General features: G+C 52.5%; 2 protein-coding genes, 1 non-coding gene and 1 pseudogene across 6 annotated transcripts; all 4 read left to right on the forward strand.

Moving 5' to 3' along the window:
* Nucleotides 1-252: 252 nt before the first annotated feature.
* On the forward strand, nt 253-2,711 carry TMEM139 (transmembrane protein 139). The gene is made up of 4 exons (XM_037514954.2): nt 253-265; nt 547-694; nt 1,330-1,579; nt 1,791-2,711. Exons 3-4 carry the CDS (start codon nt 1,347-1,349, stop codon nt 2,188-2,190), a joined length of 633 nt encoding a protein of 210 aa, XP_037370851.1. The 5' UTR covers nt 253-265; nt 547-694; nt 1,330-1,346; the 3' UTR covers nt 2,191-2,711.
* An 860-nt stretch (nt 2,712-3,571) lies between these two features.
* CASP2 (caspase 2) lies at nt 3,572-20,501 on the forward strand. 4 transcript variants are annotated; one of them, XM_037514974.1, is made up of 11 exons: nt 3,572-3,673; nt 6,895-7,045; nt 7,362-7,547; nt 7,645-7,756; nt 8,267-8,361; nt 8,569-8,745; nt 13,763-13,891; nt 14,018-14,108; nt 17,705-17,854; nt 17,991-18,100; nt 18,230-20,501. In XM_037514974.1, the coding sequence occupies exons 1-11, from the start codon at nt 3,600-3,602 to the stop codon at nt 18,359-18,361; spliced, it is 1,407 nt and encodes a 468-aa protein (XP_037370871.1). In that variant the 5' UTR covers nt 3,572-3,599; the 3' UTR covers nt 18,362-20,501. The 4 variants fall into 4 exon arrangements, with proteins under 4 accessions (XP_037370871.1, XP_037370881.1, XP_037370899.1 ...); XM_037514984.2 differs by having other exon boundaries at nt 7,675-7,756; nt 18,230-20,500; XM_037514993.2 differs by lacking the exon at nt 3,572-3,673 and adding an exon at nt 4,131-4,196 and having other exon boundaries at nt 18,230-20,500.
* Nucleotides 12,942-13,084, forward strand: LOC119251892 (small nucleolar RNA SNORA43). Its single transcript, XR_005126637.1, has one exon. It is a non-coding gene; the product is annotated as a small nucleolar RNA SNORA43 (small nucleolar RNA).
* Nucleotides 20,502-23,728: 3,227 nt separating the features above from the next.
* Nucleotides 23,729-23,829, forward strand: LOC119251757 (U6 spliceosomal RNA; annotated as a pseudogene).
* Nucleotides 23,830-24,161: the final 332 nt, after the last annotated feature.

Below are 24,161 nucleotides of genomic sequence, written 5' to 3' on the forward strand. Positions count from 1 at the left end.
ATGGGGAGTTGGCAGTGGAAGCCTGGCCGCCATGCCACACCTGGAGGGGCACACGCAGGGTGCAAGGCACTGTGTGCTACAGAGACAGGCCCTGGTCTCTGATCCCAGGCCCAAAACATGTCCCCCAAGGCTATGGCAAACAGCTGGAAACACTGCGCACACAGTGAAGGAGGAAGGAAAGGGGATTTCACGCTGATCCCAAGTACCAAGACGAGTGTCCCCTCCCCCCCGCCGAGCTCTGTGATTAAGGCACTCAGGCTAGGAGGTGGGTGGAGTGAGTAAAACCCAGAAAAATCAAGAATTCAAGGTGGGGCAGTAGGCAGGAGGTCAGCCTTGAGGAAAGGGAGGAGGGAGCCTGGGCTGGGACAAGGGACCGGGCAGAAGGGAGGGAGGGGCCTGCGGGCTCCAGCTCCTCCCTCCTCCGGTTCCCCAACAACCCTTAGGCGGAGCCAGGTTCGGACAGGTGAGGGAGGAACTCCTAAGACCGGAGCCCGGGAGAGCGCTGGGATTGGGGTTGGGTGTAAGGAGAGGTTTGGGCCTTCGCAGTCTCCCACTCCTTGCTGCAGCGCTCAGGGAACACCCGACAGCTGGTTTGGGGGTGTGGGCTGCGAGTCACTGTGTTGCAGAGGAAAGAAAAGGCTTCTCTTCACCAGCCTCCCAGCCACTGTGGTAACCCCAGCAGGAAACTTGAAATGTAAGTTTACTGGGTTAGAGCCAGTAGAGGGGGTGGGGAAACCCTCATAGGTATGGGGTGCAGGTATGGGGTGTCTGGGCAGCTGTGTCCAGGCCTCTGTTGTGTACATGAACGCTTGCTCCCTCCAATAGGGGCATGGGCTGACTGCAGAAAATGGCAAGATGACGTCAGGGGGTGTTCTCTCCCCAACTGGGTCAGACCGAGGTCCTAGTGGGGAGGGGGGGGAAGGGGTAGAGGTCCAGTTCCAGCAGTAATGGAGAAAGGGCAGGGCCTGCCCCATCACCTGGATTCCAGAGAGGCCATGAGCATAGAGGCCCCAGTCACGGCCCTCCCAGGACTGGCTCCTGGGTGGTGGGGAAAGATAAAGCAGGAGAGGCTGCCTCAGGAAGGAAGAAGGAAGGGCGGCAGGCGTGCTGGGTGTCAGAACTCCTGGGCTGACTTCCTGCTCACCCTGGGTCAGTGGTGATCCAGGACAGAATGACAGACCTGGAGGGGACCCCCCCCCCCGATCATTTTTTGGACCATTTATTTGATTTGCAACTGAGAAACCTGAAACCCAACCAAGGGGTCTGACACTCCACCGCGCGCGACGCCCACTGCTGGCTCAGACACAGCCACTGTGTGTCTCTTTGCAGGTGCCTGGGGCGGGGCCATGGTGCCCAGCCAGTGGTGGGGGAGACTGCAGAAGCCGCTTCTCTACCTGTGCTGCACCTCCTTCCTCCTGGGGCTGGCTTTGCTGGGCATACGGCCGGACCTCGCCCCTGTTGCTTATTTCTTTCTCGCCTTGGGTGGCTTCTTCATGTTTGCCTGCCTCCTGGTCTGTTTTCTGGAGTGGGGCTTCCGATCCAGGCAGACCGAGAGCCCGGGGGCCTCAGACGGTGCACGGTGAGTTAAGGGGCGGGCAGCATTCTGGAACCCCTTCTCCCTGTATTCCTCCCTGTGGACACCGCAACAGTGTCCACATTCCTGTGTCCCTGGTGTCACTGAGAGGTGGGATCGCGGGCTCCGTAGCTGGGTCATTTTGCCAGCTGAAGACAGGAAGGGGGCAAAAGGCTCTTTCAGGCACCCACCAATGACTTCATTTCTTCTCCCTCAGGGACAATGAAGTCTTTGAGGTGCCAACCTATGAAGAGGCCGTGGTGCTGGAATCACAGTGCCACCCCCAAGAATCGGATCAACCACCCCCCTACTGCAGTGTTGTCATCCCCCCAGGACTAGAGGAGGCACAGCCTAGCCACCCAGAGGGGCCGAGGAGAGCCAGACTGAAAAGGCGAGTGGTCTCAGAGGGGTCCATGGCTGTGGGCGGGAGCCCTGGAAGAACCCCAATTAGCCTTCGGCTGCGGGGATTGCGAGTCATGTCCACTGCTTCTGATATGCACAGCTTGGGTGTGCTCCCCAAGTTGGAGCCTCTGACTCCACCTCCCGCCTATGATGTCAGCTTTGGTCAGCCTGATGATGACAATGTTTTCTATGAAAATAACTGGACGCCCCCATAAGCGACTTTCCCAGGACACGCCATCTCTCTGCACCAGACCCACCATCCATTTGGCCAACACTCCCCAGTGCCTGCTGCGTGTCTGGAAGCTTCCACCTGGACATCCCCCATGGGGACTGGAACCCAGAGGGGCACCAGGTGATGGCCAGCCCTTCCCTGTTGAGTCGGGGTGGCCCACTCCGGGTCTTCAGGGAGCTTTCAGTGACCTACCCAGAGCCGACAGTTCCAGACTCAGATGAAAAGGTGCAGTGAGAAGGTCCAGGGAACCTGGAGAAGAAAAGCAGCAGCTGAGGGACAGCTGAGTCGCTGCTGCTGCGGGGACTGTCTCCAGCCCGTCCCCTGGTGTCCCGGCCTGCGAGGACCGTTACCCCCATTTGAAAAGCAAACGTCCCCGGGTTCAGGAAGACGCAACGCTTTGCACAGGGACCCGCTGCTAGTAAAGGAGCATAAAATGACTCGAGGGTCCCAGTGCCAGAGCCCCGTGTGCTCCCAGCACGAGGGGAGGGCAGCCGAGCCCGCACGCGTCTGGGGTGACCGCTGCGCGGGGTGGGGATCCCACGCGGGCAGAGTGGGGGGCCAGTGCAGTGGGGGGCGGCTGCAGACAGGGCGCGCTGAGAGCGGCCTGGAGAGCGCCCGGACCCCCCAAAGCCACCGAGGCTGTGAGCCCCGCCACGCGGGCAGCTGGGTCCGTCCTCCTGGGAGGGGGCGGCCAGAGGGGCGGGGGGGGGGCCACAGGCGAGCTGTCCGGCGAGGGCCGTCTCTGGGTCCCTCTGGGATCGCGTATGGGGGCGCGCCGTCTCCACGCCTTCAGCCTCACCCCGCGGCCCAGCGCCCCCCCCGCCTCGGACCCCGAGGGGACCCCAGCTTCTCCGGGGCGACCGGCCGCGCCCGTGAAGGTTTCAGTCACGCGGAGCTGCGCGGCCGTCGCCAACCGGCCCCCTCAGGGAGCGCCCCTCACCCGCGGCGCGAGCGCCCGCCTGGCGCCCCCTGGCGCCCGCCTTCCGCCCTTACCGGGCCCGGCCTCGGCCTGAATAAAGCGCGGAGTCCGGCCACGCCCGCGTCCGCGACGTTCCTGCGATAGGCTGAGGGGCGGGGAGGGCGGCGCGGGGGCGGGGACCGTGATTTCCGCGGGAAGCGCCGACCAATCACATCCCTGGGTGGGCGGGGCGGCCCTGCGCTCCGCCCCGCCCCTTCCCGTTCCGTCCGGCGCGCGCTCTCATCCCATTGGACGGCGCTTCGGCCTCGAGGGCTCTGCGCCTGCGCCGGCCCGGCGTCGCGTCCGGGTGGCGGCCGCGGCGGGGGCGCGCAGGCGCGTCGCGCGCGGCGGGCGGGGGAGGGATGCGGGGTCCGCCCGGTCTTGGGGTTTCTTGGGATTGTGGGCGGTGCGCGCTCAGCCCGGGAAAGCGGGAAATGGCGGCGCCGAGCGCCCGCTCCCGGCCCGTCCTCCGGCCCAAGGGGCTAATGGCGGCTGACAGGGGGCGCAGGTGAGTGCGAGAGGGTCGGGGGGGGCAGCGCGCCCTGGGTCCCCCGGAGCCCCGCGGGCTGGCCGGGCCGCGCGCCCCGCCGGGGGGGCCTCAGCCCCTTGGGGCTCGCGGGCTGCGGCGTCACCGCGGCCGCGCCCCGCGTGATCGGGGGTCGCCCGGCCTCCCCTCGCCCAGCCCGGGGGGCTCGGCAGCGGGGTTCCCGGGCCGGACCTCTTCCGCCGAGTCCCGGCTTCCCTTCGAGGGCACCCCGGCCCCCCGGGAGGGACGGGGCTCCGGCCCCTGGAGAATCCAGGAGACCTGCAGACTCGGGGCTTTGCGCGATGCGCGTTGGGCGATGAGCGAAGCCAGCGCGCCCCGCACCCCGGGGGCTTCCAGGGCTCCCACCGCAGGCCCCGGGCCTGAATACCTCGAGAGGGCGAGGAGGCCCCCGGGGCGCCCAGGGAGCCGGCCTCGTCCCCCGGCCCCCATGTCCTGGCAGGCATCGCCCCAGGTAACAGGTTCATGATCCTGGCCAGACCCGCAGGTTAGTGCAGCCCCCGCGGGGCACAGACTCGCGACCCAACCCCCCGGTGCCCTTCCTGCCACCACCTGTGCGAGTCTGGGTGATGGGGAATACGGGAGGGAGCAGGTGTGTGGAGAACGGATGATGCTTCAGATGAAACCCAAGTTCTTGGCTGAAAATTCAAACCCGGAGCTTGAAAGGGCGAAGAACCGGGTGTCCAGTGAATTCTGAGTGTGGCTGGGCTTGAATGGGGAGAGGCCCTTTGGGGGCACACCCCGGGAGATCTGAATGGAATATTTAAGGGCAGACCAAAGGCTTATTCTTGGGAAACCAAGGGAGGAGAAAACTTTGAAGAGGAAATGCTACCGGTGCTCTTTCCTCCCCTGCTGTGCGCCTCCCATTTGCCGGCTGGTTTTGTCTTTTTTTTGTTTCTGGCCCCTTGTTTGGTTGCCCTGTATTCCTATCCCCACCCCCCACACAACCTCCCTCCTGGGTGACTGGGTGGTGGAAATTTTATGGAGCTTACACCTGAGAGGAGAAATCAAACATTGTGCAAAAATGAACAATGACGTAAAAATATATGTATAGGTATATATGAGTATATTTTTAAAAAAGAAAATGCTATTGGTAAAGTAAGGTAGAAACCTGGGTGACCCTAAAGAAATGTTCTTGAAATGTATCCTAAAGAAATGTTCTTCTTTGTGGGTGTCCCCCCAGCCCCCAGCTGGTGTTTTAAATTAATGATAGGAAAATTATGAGCTGCAGAATGAGATGGCACAAGCCACCCACCCAAGAGGTGAGAGAGGAGTCGCATCTGACAGCACCCTCAGCCTCTAGCTCCCATTTTGGGGAACTGACCTCTCCCCTCCCAGCTCCCCACTTTTACTTGAGGACAGAGTTTCTTTCAGTACACTCACAAAGGAAGTAACCCACATGCACACACACCCCCCAGGTGGGCTCTTACAACTTAGTTTATAAGATCGCGAAGCTGTTAATTTAAAGGGTGCTTTGCTTCTGAATGCCCTACCTCTGGGTGTGAGCGGGACTGTCATAGTATAAAATGCCTGCACAGCAGTTCAGGAGCTTTTTTCTCATTACAAGCTTCCAGCTGTGTATGACGTTATTTTTGTGATTAGCCTTGTAGCACCTATTTTTACCAGAGTTCATGTGTGTCATCCGTGTTACTGCTTTGGTGTGTTCTCAGTTGATTCTTATGCAGGGTTTTTGATTTCTCTAGATATTTCTGTGGCTGCATTTATTGGTTTGGGATAAGAGGACTATTATAATAAAACTGAAGGAAGAAGTTAAAATGAAGTTTTGAACCTCACTGTCCCAAACCCCAAATTTAACCAAAGTTGGCTGCTTTCCACTCTGGGACTGTCTTCCCTGACTGCTTCTCTGCTTTGGGATCCCACGTGCTTCTTTCATGGATCTCTCTGAGCGCTTCCAATACTCTGCCTTGCCTTCTTCTATAAATCTCTCGCCTAGAGTCAAGCCCAGTGCGTCGTATAAATACATGATATTTCACCGATTCTAAGATGAGAATTTCCATCTTCCCCACTTAAGCATCTTTGAAATCAGGATGCTTTTCATCTAGATTTTTTTTTTTTTTTAAGATTTCTCCATTTATTCAAGCACTGGGCACAGTCAGAAGCGTGGGAGGGTGAGAGAATTCACCAGAGCCAGAGCGGAGAGCAGAACAGGCAGACTGATGAAATACACTGCTGAGGGAAGCAGCGGGCGTGGCAGGAGAGTTCTGTGGTGCCATGTGGGACCCTCCCCAGGGGCTGGGGATCAAACCAGCACTGCAGAGGCCCTGGGCAGCTTTGCAGCCCAGCGCTCAACTGTCGCGCCACTAGGGGAGGCCCTCGACTAGATTTTTAAGTTATAAACTGAAAATGTTACCATATCCCTTTCTCTCTGCCATCATGCCCTAACTGTTATGTATTTGGAAACTAAGTGGGCTGGCGAGTTCTAGATTTAGAGCTAGGCACATAAATGAAATACATGAAATGGAATTCATTTAGTTCATAAACAAAGGCTGATTTCTTTCCAAGCCCATAGTAGAAAACTTAGGAATCCCTGAGTAGAGACATCCCTGGTAAACAAAATTACCAGAGTAATTTAACTCTTTGAGTGATTTCCAGTTGATTGTTTATCTTCTACCTATTTACTGTGATTTCCTGTCATTTTCTACTTTGCTCTTATAAGATCCTTATCATTTCTAGTGTCACTTTGTCACAGGAACTAAAAAAAATCAGTTATGATTGGTATGAAGTGTGTAACTGGCTCATTTATTTTACTGTAAGATGATTTGAGTTTTTACCATTTTAAGGCATGTGAAATTTTTCTGGAGTGATCATTGCATTTGAGCCAGTAGAGGAGTAATCCCTCATGAATATAAAGTGCTGATATATATATATATATAATTATATATATATATATATATATAATTTTTTTTTTTTTGGTCAAGATAGATAATTCCCCTAGGCAGATCATTATATAAAAATGATTTTAGTTCAGCATTCTCCAGAAAGAATTACGCAGCATTTCCCTGTGTTCAGTGGTCTTAATAATTAATACTTCCTTGTTTTTAACCAGATTCAGTTAATCTTGGTTATAGTAAGTCGTATTCTTTTTGTTCTTCCAACCCACCCTTTTCCACCCCAGTCTTTTGTGCCAAACCTTGAATTTGACAGTCCTCCGCCTTTATCCGCAGGGTGCAGGCAGTGTGTGGCATGCATCCTGACCACCAGGAGGCTCTGAGGAAGAACCGTGTGGTGCTGGCCAAACAGCTGCTGCTCAGCGAGCTCCTGGAGCACCTGCTGGAGAAGGACATCATCACCTTGGAAATGAGGGAGCTAATTCAGGTATTTGGAGGCTAAAGAGGAAAGCTAAGAAAACAAACTGGCTGTAGGCATAGGAATAGAGCATGGAAAAGGGTAGAAGCCATGTAGAGCTACAGAAGGGATGTAGCACTTCCTAAGCAAGTGAAAGTACCCTTCGGAGCACTTAATAGAAATACACAGCATTCAGCGGTATCAGGAAGGACTTCACTCTGTGGGTGTTTTTCCTGTCAAAGAAATTCTTGAGACAGATGATGAGTTGCCGCGGAGGTCTTCTGGAGACGTAGAATAATAGCGCTGGAGAGGGAAAAGGACTTCATGTTTTATTCTTGCATCTCAGGCCAAAGTGGGCAGTTTCAGCCAGAATGTGGAGCTCCTCAACTTGCTGCCCAAGAGGGGTCCCCAGGCTTTTGAGGCCTTCTGTGCGGCTCTGAGGGAGACTAAGCAGAGTCACCTGGAAGATCTGTTGCTCACCACCCTCGGGGGTCTTCAGCACGTGTTGCCTCCAGTCTGGAGCCCGAGAAATGTATGTTGCGCAGGGTGCTTTTGCAGGAAGGGGCCTTTTGCACCAGGGTGGGGGAGACTACATTTTTCTGTTTGTTCGGACTGCACTTCTCCCTCAGCCTGGCACAGCAGGTCCTGATTTCTTACAGTTGAGCTGCGACTACGATCTGAGCCCTCCCTTCCCGGTGTGTGAGTCCTGTTCGCCTCACAAGCAGCTCCGCCTGTCCGCAGGTGAGGCCCACGGGAGTGGCGGGCCCGGCGTGGCTCTCTCCTCCACCGCTGGCTGCCTGCGCCACGCTCACTCTCGTGGGTTTTGAGAACCCTTTCCTCTGAATTTGTTGGGCCAGCATGAGAGTTTGGCTGGGGGATTCATTGATCCTATTTTCCTTCTATCACAAATGGTATTTTTTATGGTGATTGGCTCTTGGAGCAACTTCTGTGGGTAGGGAAGGGAGTCCCTGTGGTCGGCCTGTTCCTCTATAAAAGTGGACTCTTTTAGATGAGAAAAATGGCCCTTTGGGGCCTGATGACTGAGTAGCCTGGTGCCTGGAGCCAGGCTGGTGCCTGATACCCCATTCAGCCATTCGATAGACCCTGGCCAAGGGCAGAGGGTGCGGTGGGGAGCAGAGGCAGACCTTCAAATCGGGAGTGAGATATCAAAATCCTAGTCAGAGGGGTGCCTACAGTTAGATTGTGGTTCTCAGATTGATGCGTAGGTCTTTTCGGCGCTCTGTGCCACAGATACCGTGGAACACTCTCTGGACAATGGAGATGGTCCCCCCTGCCTTCACGTGAAGCCTTGCACTCCTGAGTTTTATCAGACACACTACCAGCTGGTGAGTTGCAGAATTGTGTCCTTTAAATGCCATTTAGTTTGCCCCCACATTTCCTTCCTGTTTTGCTTTCTGTGGGCATGTCTGTTTTGACCTGGTGGGGTTACGAAGATGACGATGTCTTTGTCTCCCTGGGACGTCTCATGTAGTGGGAGAGATGGAGTCCTTGTCCTCCAGAAGCTCACGGTCTTCTTGGCCTCCCCTCCCCAGGCCTATCGGTTGCAGTCCCGGCCTCGTGGCCTCGCCCTGGTGCTGAGCAATGTGCACTTCACTGGAGAAAAAGACCTGGAATTTCGCTCTGGAGGAGATGTGGACCACAGCATGCTCGTCACCCTCTTCAAGCTCTTGGGCTACTCTGTCCATGTTCTACTTGACCAGACTGCACAGGTACACGAGGCAGGGATCGCTGGTGTAGCCAGCAGAGAGTGGGCAACGCTGGGCCAGGACGTCTGCTGCTCTGCCCACTGGGCTATTTTCCCTCCTTACCTTTTATTTGCTCCCTCTGCCTCTCACCTTGTGGTGAAGTATAGAAGAGTTGGGGCATCCGCTGCTTAGCTGTTGGCCTCTGCGGCCGTGCGCTCCCTGAGCCGTGATATAGTCTAGGGTTGGCTTCGCCCTTCTACAGGTTCAGAAACTTGACTCCTAAATACTCAGGAAGTGAGTGATGAGATTTACCCAGCCAACTGAGAAGAGATATTTATAGTCAATACTACACAGGACATTTCCTTCTTGGATACTGTTACTTAGGAGTCTGGTGTTTTTCTAAAGATCACTGTGACAGATCATATTCTTACAAATGGAAGTTTGTTAAGAATTGTCCTGGTAAATGCCATTTTGTAGCAGTTTAATGAATTAATGTGCAGGGAGATTCCTTACCGTTGTCAGTTATGTGGTCCCAAGACAGATGTTAGGCTTTTTTACTTTCTGGACCTGATTCCTGTGCCTCGTGAGCATGTCCATGATGGGTAATATTCCCTGTGAACCTAAAATTCCTGAGTTGCACGACTCACTTGGTTACCGCTAGGTATTTCTGTTTTGAAATCTGTAATTGCCTGTTGTAAAATTGATACTAAATCTGTATTTTGATTCCAGAATAATAGTACTTCTCAAACTTGCCTTTGGAAATGTCAGTGGTAAAATTAAAATTTGGGGGAGAGTCACATTGATCTGTCCAGGTGGGGAATCTTTGTTTCGTCTTCATTGCTGTCTGCGGCCTGTTTCTCAGCTGTCCTGCGTCAGTGAGAACAGTTTCTGGGAAGTTCTCATCGCTCAGCACCTGGGTGCTGTCATTTTCCTGCATGTTTGCCGGCTTCCTGATCAGCCCCTGCAGAGAGGTAGCCCGCCTTTGCTTCAGAACTATACAGCTTCTATTCATCAGATGTTCAGGTCGGTTGTATGCTTTCCGCTGAGGTCTGCTGGACATGAAGGGGGCGAGGAGGGGACAGTAGTCATGTTTCCTGCAGAGAGAGTCCTGTTAGAAAGTCACTGACAAGATGAATGTATTTCTATTTCTATACAGGTTTGGTCTTGTCATTCCTTTTACTAGGGATTTGTTATCTCATGGTTTTCCAAATTGCGTGTAGTTGATAAGGATCATCCATGCTGGACAGTTGAAGATACAGCCCAGCATCGCCAAGTCAGCTCTACACCCTTGTGTTTTCAGAGACATTAAGTAGATTTGACAGGCCCATGAGCCCACTTCATAGACACATAGCTAGTTATGCTGAGACTGATCGACATTCGAGGGCTTTTATTGTTTAATTCTCTGGTAACACTGCTCTGCACCTGGAATTGTAGAGGTAAAGTTTAAGCACATAGCGGGGAGAGGGAGGTACTGGGTTAACCTCCAGAGATTTTAACAATGTGGACTGTGATTTCAAGGACCTCAGTTAGCTGAGTCCTGACATCAGCAAAAGAGAAAGCACGTACCCTATATTCCTGAGGACCAAGCAGGGTTAGAGACCGTGTCCTCTACGGCAGCAAAGAATTGCCTCAGGTCAGGAGCCTTAGTAAAGGACGAGAGATTTGAGCTGACCTGGAAGGGCAGAGGCTACTAAAGCGAGGCACTGGTGCAGGACCCTTCGCAGGTGGGACGGTGGGTAGACAAGAAATGTGTGTGTGTTAGGGACATAGTGGGTAAAGGAGTACCAAGAAGATGGGAAATGAAGGGCCAGGATGCACAGGGCCTTGAATGTCTGTCTCCCCCACTTTCTTGTCTTGCTATTAGACCACCTTAGTAATTTGTGAACAGAAGGGTGATGCATTCACGGTGATGGTTAAGAGAGGTATCCTGTACCCTGGTTCTTATATAAATAAAATCTTAAAAAAAAAAAAAAAAAAGAGGCTAATCCAATACCACTGTCAGGAATGAAGTAGAAACCTATAGCCAAGAATCCAGTTTGGAGTTAGTACAATGCCAATAAAAGATGGTAAGGGCCTGACCAGCCTAGCAGGCCAAAAGGGAGAGGGTTTATGGGCATAATAGTTAAGGGTGTGGCGCTCTGCCAGGGCTTGGTAGTTACAGGGCTACAGAAGGAGCAGGATGGAGAGATTTAAGGTGAGGAATTGAGGGCCTCAGGGTGTCAAGACCAAAGATGTGAACTTGGGGATTATATTACCTGTGAAAGGAAAATAAGTAATCAGAGGGTATGAAATTTCTGAGAAAAAGGCTAGAATAACAAAAGCAAAAGGCTTAGGACTGAACCTTGGGCTATAGCTCTCCTTGGTGAGATATCTCTAACTAATCCTCAGCTTTAGAGACTGAAAAATGTGAGGACATGGCAGAATCCATTTCTGACAGTGGCCAGTTAAACTCCCCACTGCGGGTAAAGCCTGGTAGTTCCAGTGGGGATGCTTACCTGATGCCCTGGACATCTGCACCAGACTATTTCTCCCTGGAAGCCTCTCGAGGCTCTATTCTTTATTATCTAATACTAGGTGAACAAAGAAACAGAATGGGGGAAAACTTAAGATCCTCTTCCCCCCATTACACTTTTCTGACTAGAGATAATTCCATTAAAAATGGAAAATGGTATCTCAGAGACCCCTCCTCCCTTGATGGTGCTGGAGAGAAGGCTGCGGTTCTCACTGTGTATGTCCATTTTCTGCATCATCAAAGCCTCTCCTCATCCCATCTCCCTCCTGGGGTCACTGGTTCTAGAATTACCACTTATATATTAGAAAATGAGATCCATTTGAAGTCGTGACTTCCCTTTTGCTGTGTGGTTTTGGCTTTTGACTTGCATTTGGGTCACAGACTGCTTTGAGAATGTAGGAAAAGCCACGGGTCATTCCTGGAAAATAAAGCTGCCCATAAAATTTTGTGTAATTTCAGAGGCTTCCCGCGTTATTCTTTTCTGGGGTCCCAGCCCCCAGGCAAAAGCACATGCAAGAGTTACAAACTCTGCTATTTATAGAAGTACTGCAGTCTTCTCAGAAATAAATCTATAGGTACTATTTTAAGCTATGCAACTTTTGGAAAAATTCCCCCAAATGACTAATCCCCATTTATTGACTGGTTTAGTCTTATTAAATTCAGTTATAAAGCATGGGCGTTCATGTTTTGGGCTTTGTTGTCCTTTATTAACTGACCTAATAATCTTACTCAACTTTAAAATGCTCGAGAGTAGGTGCCAAGCATATATTTTTATTTCCTTTTTAGAACAAAATTAACTTCCATTACTATATATTAAGTTTTACTATGGTAAATCCCAGAGGGTCATTAGTACATATCTGTCCTCTTGAGACTATCTACTCTCGAAATAAATGGTATCTTTTTGGATCTCTTATTGCATTAAGATTTTCAGAAAATCTCCTAGAAAATACATACTTTTTCAGCAAAACCAGCTTCTCCATTTCCAATTAGTTGCAGACTTACAAGTTTGTTTTGTTTTTTTCATCTGAAGTCCCAATTATCTGCAGCAAGAACTGATCTAAACAGATTAATAATTCTCAAACGTTCCCATGTCCGAATCACCTGGGGCCTGTAAAAACGCAGTTGCTGGGACCCAAGACACTACCTCTCCTACAGGGTCCAGGGGGTGCAGATGCTGCTATGGCGAGGCTCACCCCAAGATTCCACGCATGTCATATGACAGCTGTTCATATGGGGCCGTGTGGGGTCGCTGTTAGAGATGTGTGTGCTGAAAAGGTCCACCTAGAATTTGCTTCATTGTGTTTCACTCAAGTGCATAATAAAATGAACTTGTTTTTTCTCTGCTCATCTCAGAGAGGAGAGAGGACCTAGGCATCTTGAGTTTTCAAAGGAGACGTAGGCGTAACAGTTTGACTCAAATTATTATGCTATTAGAATAATTTTCCATTGAGTGGGCCAGTACATTCGTGGATGGTACTTAGTGGGAGATAAACAGGACTCCTGAGGTAGACTACACAATTGGCCAGGAAGAGGCGTAACTGAAAAAATGCTAACGTCGTTAGCATTAGAAGAACATGCACCTGATAGTAATGTGGGTCTTTGAGATATGTACTAGACAGGTACAAGTTCTTTCTCTGCAGTATCTCATTTAATCTTCACAAATGGAGCAAATTAATTTCCAATTATCTTCTTCCAAAACGAGCATTGGGGCGCCCTGCAGATGCCGGACCTGGGCACCACAGATGCAGCTTCTCGGCGGCACCTGTGACAACGGGGCGGAGAGAAAGTGGCTATTTCTACGCTCAGTGCTTAGAACCGTGAGCACTAAGAATGGTTTGTAGCCAGACATTCCTATGGAAAAAGAGGGGAACAACAACCAGTGTTAGTGCTTGAGGAGCTAAGTAGCTTTTCCAGTTACGGAGTCAGAGGTCAAACCTCTGTCCGTCTGATACTGTTGCCCATGATATAGGCAAGGCCCTGAGTACTGCGTGCTCTCCCCAAACTGCATGTTTTGACAGACGTCCGCTCTGTCTCCGGGAAGCGGCTGTTTCCTACCGCAGGCAGCAGAGCGGTGCTGCTGGTCTCTGCACTCGGGCTCCATTAGCCCTTGTCTGTTGTCTCGTTACTGTCTTTCTCTTACAGGCGTGTTGCTCACTCACAGCTCCCCTGGGGTCCCCCTTTGCCATTTATAAAGGAGGGCGCCTGCTCTGAGGCACGAGATGATTGATGAGTGGGGGATGGATGGTTTATGGCGGGCTTCGTTAGTAACTTGCTTGCTTCTTAACATATCTCTGTAAATCCGTGAATTCTGTGAAATTATAGTCAAAATTCTGTGTCTGAAGGCAGACATTTTTCTACTGCAGCCACAGCCTGTTAATTTAACCTCTCGAGCCCCTGACTTATCACTGACCACAGGGAAATGCCGAAGACATTTCCTCTTCTAATCGCTTAGGCTTTTAAACAGACACCAAAGAAAACCTTGTGTTGGTGCTAACTGCGGTGATGACACTCCGGGTGTCTTTCTTCTAGGAGATGCAGGAGAAGCTGCAGGATTTTGCCCAGTTACCTGCTCACCGTGCCACCGACTCCTGTATCGTGGCACTTCTCTCTCATGGTGTGGAGGGCGGCGTCTACGGTGTGGACGGCAAGCTGCTTCAGGTGTGTGCCCTTGTGGCCAGCAGCCGCTGGGTGCAGCCACCTCGCCTCCCCCATCTCTCTGTGTGGCTGCTGTCACATGGAGGAGCCCGGACACCCAGAAGCTCACCGCCTTCTTTCTCTTGGCAGCTACAAGAAGTTTTTCGGCTCTTTGACAATGCCAACTGCCCGAGCCTCCAGAACAAGCCGAAAATGTTCTTCATCCAGGCCTGCCGTGGAGGTGAGTGCCCTGCAGAGCGGCACCTGGGTGGCGGCTCCAGGGCGGCTTCCCACCAGCTCTCACTGTCCTGTTTGCTCCTCTCAGGTGCTATTGGATCCCTTGGGCACCTTCTGTTCACTGCTGCCACCGCCTCTCTTGCTCTGTAAGTGTCTCCCAATGCATGGGGTGAGCTGGGGCTTGGGCAGCCTTGGCTCTCAGGCTGTCAAGCTCTCTGCAGCGCCGTGTCCTTTTCCCAGGACTCTTTAGCGGTGTCTTTGTCATCTTTCCTGAGAACTTGGACTCTTTTCTGTGCTTATTAACCTCGATGTGCTTTTTTTTGTTACTCATTCCAGTTAAAGGTTTCTCTGTCTCCTGCGCCTCTTCTCTCGCCCCTTCCTTTCTGCCCTGCTCCCCGCTGTCCGCAGCCTCCTTTGACTTCTCTTTTAACCTGCTCTTCCGTTCTGGCGCCTTCCTGCTCTGTCATCCCGTGCCCTGCAGGACAGCCGTGGACTCACGCTCTTTCCTGAGCTGCTTCCAGTCGCTTCTCTCCTGCATGTGATGCATTTTACCCCCTCAAAGGCCAGGACTCTGTGACAAGGCTCCAAAGACTCAAAGGCTTTCTTCCTGTGACTGTTTGTGTCAAGCTAGAGAAGTGACTCATTGTCCCCCTACCTTGGCTTCCTCGATATAAAATGAAGCTAATGAACAGGCCTACTTTTAGGGTGTTGTGATGATTGAGTGAGAAACACATATAAAGGATTTACTTAGCATACACCTGGCTCCCAGTAAACCCGCTGGAAAATGCCAGCTCTTCCTGTTAGCTTCTGATCCATGGCCTCGAGGGGCTTATAGTTTAGATTAAAGGTCTCTTTGTCTAAACATTCCATTCTTTTCTTTTTTTTTAAAGATTTTATTTCTGCATATAAGAGCTGGGGTGCAGGCCAGAGATGTGGGGGTGAGAGGATTCACCAGAGACAGAGTGGGGAACAGATCAAGCAGATCGACCGAAGTACACTGCTGGGCGTGACAGGAGAGGTCTGCTGCGCCATGTGGGTTGCTCCCTGGCCAGCCTAGGGAATCAAACTCATGCTGCAGAGGCTGCGGAGAGCTTCATAGGTTGCATCTTAACTCGTCGTGCCATCAGGGAGGTTCAGTGAATATAAGTGGTTAATGTTGTTTTCCTCTGACTCCCACCAAAGATATAATTTATTAAGATCCTACGAGATGACTAGATCACACCTGGAGTGACCACAAAAGAAAATGTGTTCTCTCTTTCTAAGGAGCCCACCAGTTGCTGAGAAAAGTACAGCAAATCTACGTGAAGTAACAAGAATAGTTCAAAGGCCCTGGGTGAGCAAGGGTGAAAATGAGTGAGGTAGAACTAAATCCAAGGAGTAAGCAATAAGAAATAGGTCATCTTAAATCAGTTTAACACGAAGGAGTTTTGTAGAAGCTTAATTTGGAGAAGATTTATGTAGGTGAGGAATGGCAAACCTTTCAGAGGGGATGGAAGAGCCACTGTAACCAGCACACAAAGATTGACAGTACACATCCCCCCTCCCCACAAAACATGGTGAGCAAGGAGTTCGTGCAGGTCTAGTTATAAAGCCATATCTGGGGACTCCCTGGTGGCGCAGGGGTTAAAGTCAGTGCTATCAACCTATCACTAGGCACTGTAGCATGAGTTCAATCCCTTGCCAGGGAGCTACCCACACAACGCAGCAGACCTCTCCTGTCTAGCCCTCTCCTCCCCTCAGCAGTGTATTTCAGTCAGTCTGCCTGTTCTACTCCCCACTCTGTCTCTGATGAATCCTCTCGCCCGCTCACACCTCTGGCCTGTACCCTAGCTTTTATATGCATAAATAAAAATAAATCTTTTTTTAAAAATTTAGAAAATTTTAAGTAAATAAATAAAACCGTGTCTGTACGTGTAGAGACATGTCTGCCCCCATGGGACAGATCCAGCCAATCATAAACCTTAGTCACAGCTGAGATGTTGAACTTCAGCAGATAACAGGGCTGAGCCGTTAGAAGCTGAAGCAGGAAAAACTGTGATGACTTTTTCTAGGACGGTGTCCATGGCAGGAGCTGTGCTGAGAGTATGTGAGGGCAAGGACTTGTTATTCACCTGCCATAGCTCAGGCCCAGGACTCTGCTGACACAGGCAGCACTGAGTAAATATTGAGTAATGGATGAAAATTAATCTGCCTAAAAAGTTGGAGCAATAATGTGGAAAGCAGGTGTGAGGATATTGGGGTGAACACCAGTAACGTTTATTGACGAGGAGCTTCGATGCGAGTGTACAAGAGGGTGCGAGGCAGCATTTAGCTGCGCCTGCCCCTGTAGGGCTCTTTACCGCGCAGTGAAGTAAGTGCTCCTCGCGGTCGCCCCTCTGGAATCCAGAGAGCGCGCATAAGATCTGTATAGGGAGAAAGCGCTCAGAACTGGGGTGATAGAATCTTTCGCCCTGCCTCTCAACTTCTCTCTGCCGTTGTGCCCTGAGGCCACATCTGCACTCATCTCTCTTCTGCTGCCTTAGTTAATTTAATTGGTGTTTGTGGAACAACCACCTCTCCCGCAGCTGACAGGCTCCTGGAGGGGAGTGAGCTCCACCCCCGGGGCATTCTAGAACAGTGCCTGTCATGGGCATCTAGTCTCCAAACTTCTTCAGGTCACCCCTGCGAGCGAGCTCCCCAACCCCGCGCCCCAGAATGGGCATGGGGTGGGCAACCTGTGCCAGCGAGGGCACCACCTCCACCTCTGCTGCCCTCACCTTACCACCCACAGCACCCTGCCCACCCCTCAGACATAACGTCATCAAAATACACACCTGTCTGGGGGTACCCGAGGCCTGGGTCAGCAGGTGGGACATGTGCGCAGGGGGTGTTGAGATGCCCCTGCTGGAGTTGAATGATGTGTTCTTTTTTGATTGCTTAGGAGAAAATACTCCTGTTATCCCAATTTTGAGTGTTTCCTCTAAAATTTCTCTTAAATCTTGGCTGCCTGCTAAATTTGGCTTATGAAATTAGAAAGGTAAATTAAGTTAATTACATAAAATGTTTATATACAATTTAAAATATTGGAAACACTTTGGAAACAGCTGATCCATGCTTAGTTTTCCAGTTTTTTTCTGTGGATACATAGATTCAAAGTGGTGATATTTATACAGCCTGTGGGTAGTAATGTCATTTGGGGTTTATTAACTTTTTTTTTATGTAATGGAATTAAATGTATCAGTATTTTATGACTGAGCAACAAAAAGCACTGTGACTTCCAGGGGTCCTGCTGAGTGAACGAGGACTCGTGGCTGTAGGTGGTTTGCTGTGCGTGGACGCGGAGTCTCTGACTCACACTTTTCCTGTCTCACACGGAATAGAGGGTGCTCAGGCATGTGCGTGGCGCAAGCTTGGGCCGCGCACCGGCGGCTCCCCCGAGCAGTGGAGGGGTGATGCGCCCTGGGAAAGGCGTGGGAGTAAATGACATTTGACTTTTAGCCCCTCAGCCCTCGGTCGAGGCCGCAGCTGGAAGTGGCTCTTCCCGGTCAAGGTTGCAGGAAACTTGCCCCGAGAGAGATGGGAGGAAATAACATCTTGTCCTCTCTGTCTGCCCTTCTGCAGATGAGACCGACCGAGGGGTTGACCAGCAGGACGGGAAGCAGCACGCCCGGTCCCCTGAGTGCGAGGAGAGCGATGCTGGCAGAGAGGTGCTGCTGAAGGTGCGGCTGCCCACGCGCTCGGACATGATTTGTGGCTATGCCTGCCTCCGAGGTACTGTGCATTCTAGAAGGTTGAGCCTAGAGCGTCCTCTCAGACTCGCACTCCCCGAGCTGGGCGTGCAGTGCAAGTCTGCTGGGGTGCGCTGGCAGTGAGGGGCTCCTGTGACCTTCTGCTGCCCTACTTGCAGGGACGGCCGCCATGCGCAACACCAAGCGGGGTTCCTGGTACATCGAGGCCCTCACCCAGGTGTTCTCCGAGCGGGCTGGTGACACGCACGTGGCCGACATGCTTGTGAAGGTAAGTGGCTCTGCTTGGCCTGGACTCCGCCCCTCTTCCCCTGCGCCGCGCAGGGCCCTCTGCCTATCCTGTCCTGCTGGCCTGGGACAGCAGCTTCTCAGACTCGGCCCCTGCATTCCTCCCGCCCAGGTGAACGCGCTCATTAAGGAGCGGGAGGGCTACGCTCCTGGCACCGAGTTCCACCGCTGCAAGGAGATGTCTGAGTACTGCAGCACCCTGTGCCAGCACCTCTACCTCTTCCCGGGACACCCGCCCACATGAGGCCCTGTGGAGCCATCGAGGGAGGCCACCGCACCGCCCGAGGACGCTTTCTGTTCCTCCCCTCAGGGACTGGGACTCTCCCAGCCTCTGTCACGCCTGCCCGCCGAGTCTGGGAGGACAGGCAGCTCCTGCGTGCTCCGCCTTCCTCGCGGCTCTGGCTGAACTTGTGACAGGGGTGTGGACTGCCGGGGATGCCATGGACACGGTGTCTCTGGGGAGGGGGCAGGTGGCTTCCTTCTTGCCGGTGTTCAGTTCCTGCCCACGGGCTTCTGTGGGTGGCTCCTGGGTGGTTGCTTTGGTTACATCCATGACGAGGTCTCAGAAAGCAGTTCCTCTTTCTTTCCTCTCCCACCCGCTTGGCCCTGGAGTGAGTTTGAAAAGTGTCCTTGCTTGACGTAGGCGTTTGGTTTCAAAGGGGCAGACAGGACTGGAGCCACACGGCACGTGTGTGGGTACAGCCCGCGCCCCCTCTGCCTCCAGGTCCAGGGTGCAAGGACGCCTTTCCACCCCACACTTGGCTCCTCTGGGCTCTAGGAGCCCAACCTTTTGGCTGACGTTCAGGCCTAGGGGGGCCCTTGTCTGTAACTCACTCATCTTTGCCCGGGGACGTTCCAAAGACCTTGTCGTGAGCTGCCCTTCCTCCAAGCAGTGTTGCTGAAATAAGCCCCTCAGAGGCGCCAGCAGAGGAGAGGGGGCGCGTCCCTGAACCCTGCCACCCTCTGCCTACGAGAGGTCCCTTTCCAGAAAGTCTTCCTAGGTGTTGTTTCGTTCTGTTTCTCCCTGTCTGCTTCATTTCATCCTCATTTCAGGTTTCATCCTTCCCCAAACCTGCTAAATACGACCTCACTGGGCCATTTGACTGCTCAAGGGAAGAATGTAGAGGCCATGTTCCTGCCTCCTGCTCAGTGTTACGTCCCCTTTGGTTTTGTTCAGCTTATGTCTCCTGCTCCTTCTGGCTCCATTTCAGGAAGCCCATTGTCGTAGATGTGTATTTATGCCAGGCGCGCGCTTTATCTGTGCGTCTGTAGAGTTCTTAAAGAGCTTGCCTGTTCTTTAAAGCCTTCTCTTTTACTTCCATTCTCGCCCCCTCCATATACTTTTGGCTTGGGGGTTTTAATATAAATCTGATCATGTCAATCCCTTGCTTAGTAGCCTTTGGTTTTCTGTTACACCTTAAATAAAATCCATACTCCTGACGTTGGCCTGCAAGGCTCTGAGTTCTGGCCCCTACCTTCCCCTTGGACCTCACCAAGTACTCATTTCCCTCTGCCAAGCCCCGGGGTTTGCTTTGTTTCTCCAGCATTCTCAAGTCACTGCTGCCAGACCAGCACAGGCACTCCTGGGGGTCTGCTGAGCTGCACCCTCAGCTCTCTGGGCTTGGACTCATCTTGGCCAGGGCGTAGCCTGAATGCCTCGTTCCCAAGGAGGTCTTCCCAGCCCCTCTGTCCCTGAACAGGCTTCTGTGTTTTATTCCTGTGCCTGTCTATTTCCTTCATCACACTTGCCACATGTATTTGCTTGCTTCACCTATTCATTTCTGTCTCCCCTACTAGGTCGTAAGCTCCATGGGGACCGAAACCTTCTCTCTCATTCACTAATAGGTGCCCAATGCCTGGCATGTGTCGATCTTCAAGAAATGTTACAGGAAGAAACCTACTGGAATCCTACTTTTTTACAACATTCCCTCTCAGCATGCACAGTGAACGTATCTGTTCTCTATATTTTTTCCGTGTGTTTCGTTTTATCCACTGGTATCATTAGCTCCTGAAGGCAGCGGTCACTTGGGAGACGACTCCCTGCCGTCTCCCCCGGCACCTGGCTCAGTGCCCGGCCTGCAGGAGTTCAGGTGCTCAACGAATACTTGCTCTGAGCCAGGTGGTTCCCGGGGCTTGTTGCCAAGCCCTGCCCTTGGGTCAGTACCATATGGAAGTTTTGGGTGACGGGACCTTCCCACTGCCAGGATTTTGTATTCTACCAGGTGCCAAATAAATGTTCATATTTATTACTGATGTGTGCCCCATGTCTCTGTCTATAGATAGCCGCCTCCTAAAGGCCACGTACTTCACTCCCTTAGCCCCTCCTGCCTTTCTCACCCCCGCCCAAGGCCTGCCCAGAGCAGAGCCCCCTCTTACCTTGCTGCTGGATCTCCACATCGGCAGGTGCCGGCCCTTGGTTGTCACGGCCATAGGCAATTGCCCAAAATACGGCCGGCACTGGGGTTTCTCTCAGTCCCAGGAGATGGAAGAGTCCCTGGGCCGCATGGGGGGAGGTAAGGGGATGATGCTGTAGCTCCCCCAGTCCAAGCTGGATTTGAGGTGCACCAGGTGGGGTTAAGTGTAAGAAGTCCAGGGCCTGGCGGGAGGGGGGGGCAGAGGCTGTAAGTGGGGGCTCCTCGGGCACGACGCTTGGGAAGTATGTGGGCCTGGCGCAGCGGGTGAGCCAGCACAGACTGGGAGGTTGGGGAGAGATGGGGGTTCTGCAGGGCCGGTGTTTGGCAGCAATCCCGGGCCTGGTACGTTCACTGTCAGTTCAGGCAGACAGACAAAGAAGAGTCCTGGAGCACTCGGTGGCTTTCTTGGGCTTGAATGCTCTTTCTGCGCCAGTCGTTACCACACAAGCCTGCGGGCTGGCAAGGCGGGAGGTGAGGGTGGTGCCCGGGAGGCTGACAGGCCTCCTAGTCCCCAGCGAATCTTCACTCTTTGGACTTTCTCTGGCTGCTTCTCCTGGTCCTGCCTCCCTGTAGTCACTCTCCTCTAGTAGCCGTTCCGCTGCTGCCATCTCTGTGACGCCACCATCATGGCCGCAGCCTCCAGGCTCAGCTGTGACCACTCACGCATGCCCACACCACATTCCAGGTGTCCACCATCAGGCATGCTTGCCCCAAGCCCAGGCTCCCAAGAGCCTCCTGCACTATCAGCTGCAGGTGATAGCCATAAAGGCCGGTGTCGTAAAAGCCTGACCATCTCATTTACCCTCCAGGCAGTGTGGCAGGAAGCAGCTGGGGGACACTGAGGAACAGGAGGAAGAGCAAACATTACTTGAGCTGTGTCTCGCCACCAGGTCAAGGAAGGGCAATGGCCTGATGGACCCCAGTGGTGAAGAGCCAGGACAAGCGACCTGAAACAGTCGGCTACACTCTGGAGAGGGTCTGAAATGCCTGGAGCAGGGGCGGGAGGAGGTGCCACCTCCTCGGGTCGGGAGGCTGCTGGAGGCCTGCAGAGCGCCTGGCTCAGCTGAATCCCTTGTCCTTCCCACCCCGCCCTTGAATAAGGGTATGGGGTTGAGTTTCAGCTCTTTCCCTTCCCCCTGCTTCCCTCTGCCAGAGGATTCTCTTCTAAAATTATCCCCCGCCCTGAGCCGGGGGCTGCCCTTCCCTGCTGCCCTCCCCCAGCTGCTTCCTCCAGTGGGGAAGAGGAAACAGGAAGAAATGAAACCCACCGGCTGTCCCTGGAGGGAAGGGTCCCAGTGTGAGGAGGCTGTCAGCCCCGACCCTCCGAGCTCCCCAGGAGGGGATTGGGGAGGTCAAAGGCTTCAGTGTGCCCCAACTTCCCCACAGTCCACAGGACAGTCATTTTCCTTTTTCAGAAGAGGCAATCAAGGCTCAAGAGACCGCAATCATTTAAAAAGTAACGAAGCAAAGCAGTTTCCAGGGTACTGACTCCAGAAATAATCAGAAGTTGAATGCTGGCTCGGCCTTTAAGAGGCCTCAGGTAGCTGCCCTCACTGGACCTCGGCCCCCTTAGCTGAAAGTGAGGAAACGGCTTCCACCTCACAGGCCTCTGAGCATTAAATGTGGTGATGCCAGCAAGGCAGGCGACGTCATTGCGTCACAGATGCTTGATTGCGTTGACTGTCTCCCAGAATGGCTTCCTTTAGTACCGGTAACATTCCTTCACAAGGCATTCTGTTATCAGCTTGACCCTCTAAGCGACTGCCTTTCTGAGGAAACAGGTGGGAAAGCGAGACAAGACTGTCAGCTTAAGTGTAAACTCTTAACTGGCAAATTAACTTCTGTGACTTTTTTCCTAGCATGAGATTTTTTTTTCTCCCTTTTTTTGGGCTGCAGATGTGTCCCCTTTGAGCTGGGAGACAGTCTGGAACCAAAGATTTTATTCCCTCTTAGTCTAGTTAGGTAGAGACCAGGGACAAGTGTACCATGTTAGAAAAGCCAGAAGAGGGAGAAAGAGTCCTGTCGGGCTGTGGGGAGGCCCTCGTGTGCAGGCCAGGGGAGGAGCCAGGCTCCTCAAAGCACCTGGAAAGCAAAGTCCAACAAGGAGTGGAGGTGGCAGCGAGCACACTCCAGAGAAGGCGTCTTCGGAGGAAGTGGCCCAGCTGACGTTTCAGAAAGGGGGTGGCTGTAGGTTGGGGTAGTCTGGAAACAAGGGTGTCACCCGGACAGAAAGCTGGTGCTTGAGCTGACAGAGGGGTCACCTCACCCAACACATCTCCAGCACCTGTGTCCCAACAACCTTCCCGCCAAAAGCAATTCTGTATCCCTGTAGGTTTGAATCTTTTGTTATCAGGGACTGCAAGAGAATCTGTTTCAAACTCCAGATTTCCTTGAGCCTCCAAATTTCAGGGTCTGATTCTGGGCACGCTGTAGGCGCTTCTCCAGGGCTAGGTAAAGTGTGGGTCTTTCCTAGGCACTGGGATCTCTGTCTCCACCTCAAACCCATGCCTGGAGGGAGGAGGAAGTCTCTGCATTAGCTATTTGCAACTGGAGATTATCAACCCGCAACAGAAACTAGCTATGTCAGGAGCACCGCACTCCCTAAAGGGTGAAGACCTGTCTCTGAAGCCCTACAAAGAACTTCCCTTTGGCGGTCTATTTTCTTTAAGAAAGCTGTCCTTTTTTTTTTTTTAAAGATTTATTTATTTATGTGTATAAGAGCTGGGGTACGGGCCAGAGATGTGGGGGGTGGGGGCGTGAGAGGACTCACCAGAGACAGAGTGGGGAGCAGAGCAGGCAGATTGACTGAAATACACTGCTGAGGGGAGCAGCGGGCGAGACAGGAGAGGTCTGCTGGGCCATGTGAGTAGCTCCCTGGCCAGCCAGGGATCGAACTCGTGCTGCAGAGGCTGCGGATTTCTTCATAGTACGGTGCTTAAACCCTTGTGCCACCAGGGAGGCCCCAAGAAAGCTGTCCTTTCATCGCACACCAACTCTTACATCTCCTTCCTTATGTTCTACCTGCAGAGAAGGTGGACATCACAGAAGCTTCCATCCCTCAAATCATCATGTTTGTCACCTTTGTGGGTAGATTATAGGCCTTTGGGTTTGTGGGATTATGCTAGAAAAGGGGCATTCCATGATTCCATCTTCCTACCAGCTCTGGGCAGTTCCATTTATCCTAGATCAAAATTGAAGAGCTGGCTTCAGCTGCACTGACGCTAGACTTGGATCGATACAGAGATTAGCGTGGCCCCTGCACAAGGATGACACGCAAAATGAAGTGGTCCAGGTCTTCACACTAATTCCACAGGATATGTGCACCCTACGGGCACTGCAGCACTATTTGCAAGAGCTAAGATTTGGAAACAACCTGAGTGCCCATCGATGGACAAGTGGGCGCAGAAGAGGTGGTATATACACATAATGGACTATGACTCAACAAAATAAGATGAAATCTTGCCATTTGTGACCACGTGGATGGAACTGGGGGGAAGGAAGCTAAGGGAAATAAGTCAGATGGAGAAAGACAGCTTCTCCCTGATTTCACTCATACGTGAAAGATAAAGGAACAAATAAGAGCAAGCAGGTGCCTCTCTGGTGGCCTAAGGGGTTACGATGCAGCGCTGT

Source organism: Talpa occidentalis, unplaced genomic scaffold (assembly GCF_014898055.3).
Source record: "Talpa occidentalis isolate TD23 unplaced genomic scaffold, MPIMG_talOcc4v2.1, whole genome shotgun sequence".
NCBI classification, from domain to species: domain Eukaryota; kingdom Metazoa; phylum Chordata; class Mammalia; order Eulipotyphla; family Talpidae; genus Talpa; species Talpa occidentalis.

What these genes read in the sequence shown, in the direction of transcription:
- CASP2 (XM_037514974.1), top strand. Translation starts at nt 3,600, where the DNA reads ATGGCGGCGCCGAGCGCCCGCTCCCGGCCCGTCCTCCGGCCCAAGGGG. An exon ending in GCAGCTCCGCCTGTCCGCAG is followed by an intron (nt 7,757 to 8,266) that starts GTGAGGCCCACG and finishes TCTGTGCCACAG; the next exon opens with ATACCGTGGAACACTCTCTG. An exon ending in TGGCTATGCCTGCCTCCGAG is followed by an intron (nt 17,855 to 17,990) that starts GTACTGTGCATT and finishes CCCTACTTGCAG; the next exon opens with GGACGGCCGCCATGCGCAAC.
- TMEM139 (XM_037514954.2), top strand. Translation starts at nt 1,347, where the DNA reads ATGGTGCCCAGCCAGTGGTGGGGGAGACTGCAGAAGCCGCTTCTCTAC. An exon ending in GGGGCCTCAGACGGTGCACG is followed by an intron (nt 1,580 to 1,790) that starts GTGAGTTAAGGG and finishes CTTCTCCCTCAG; the next exon opens with GGACAATGAAGTCTTTGAGG.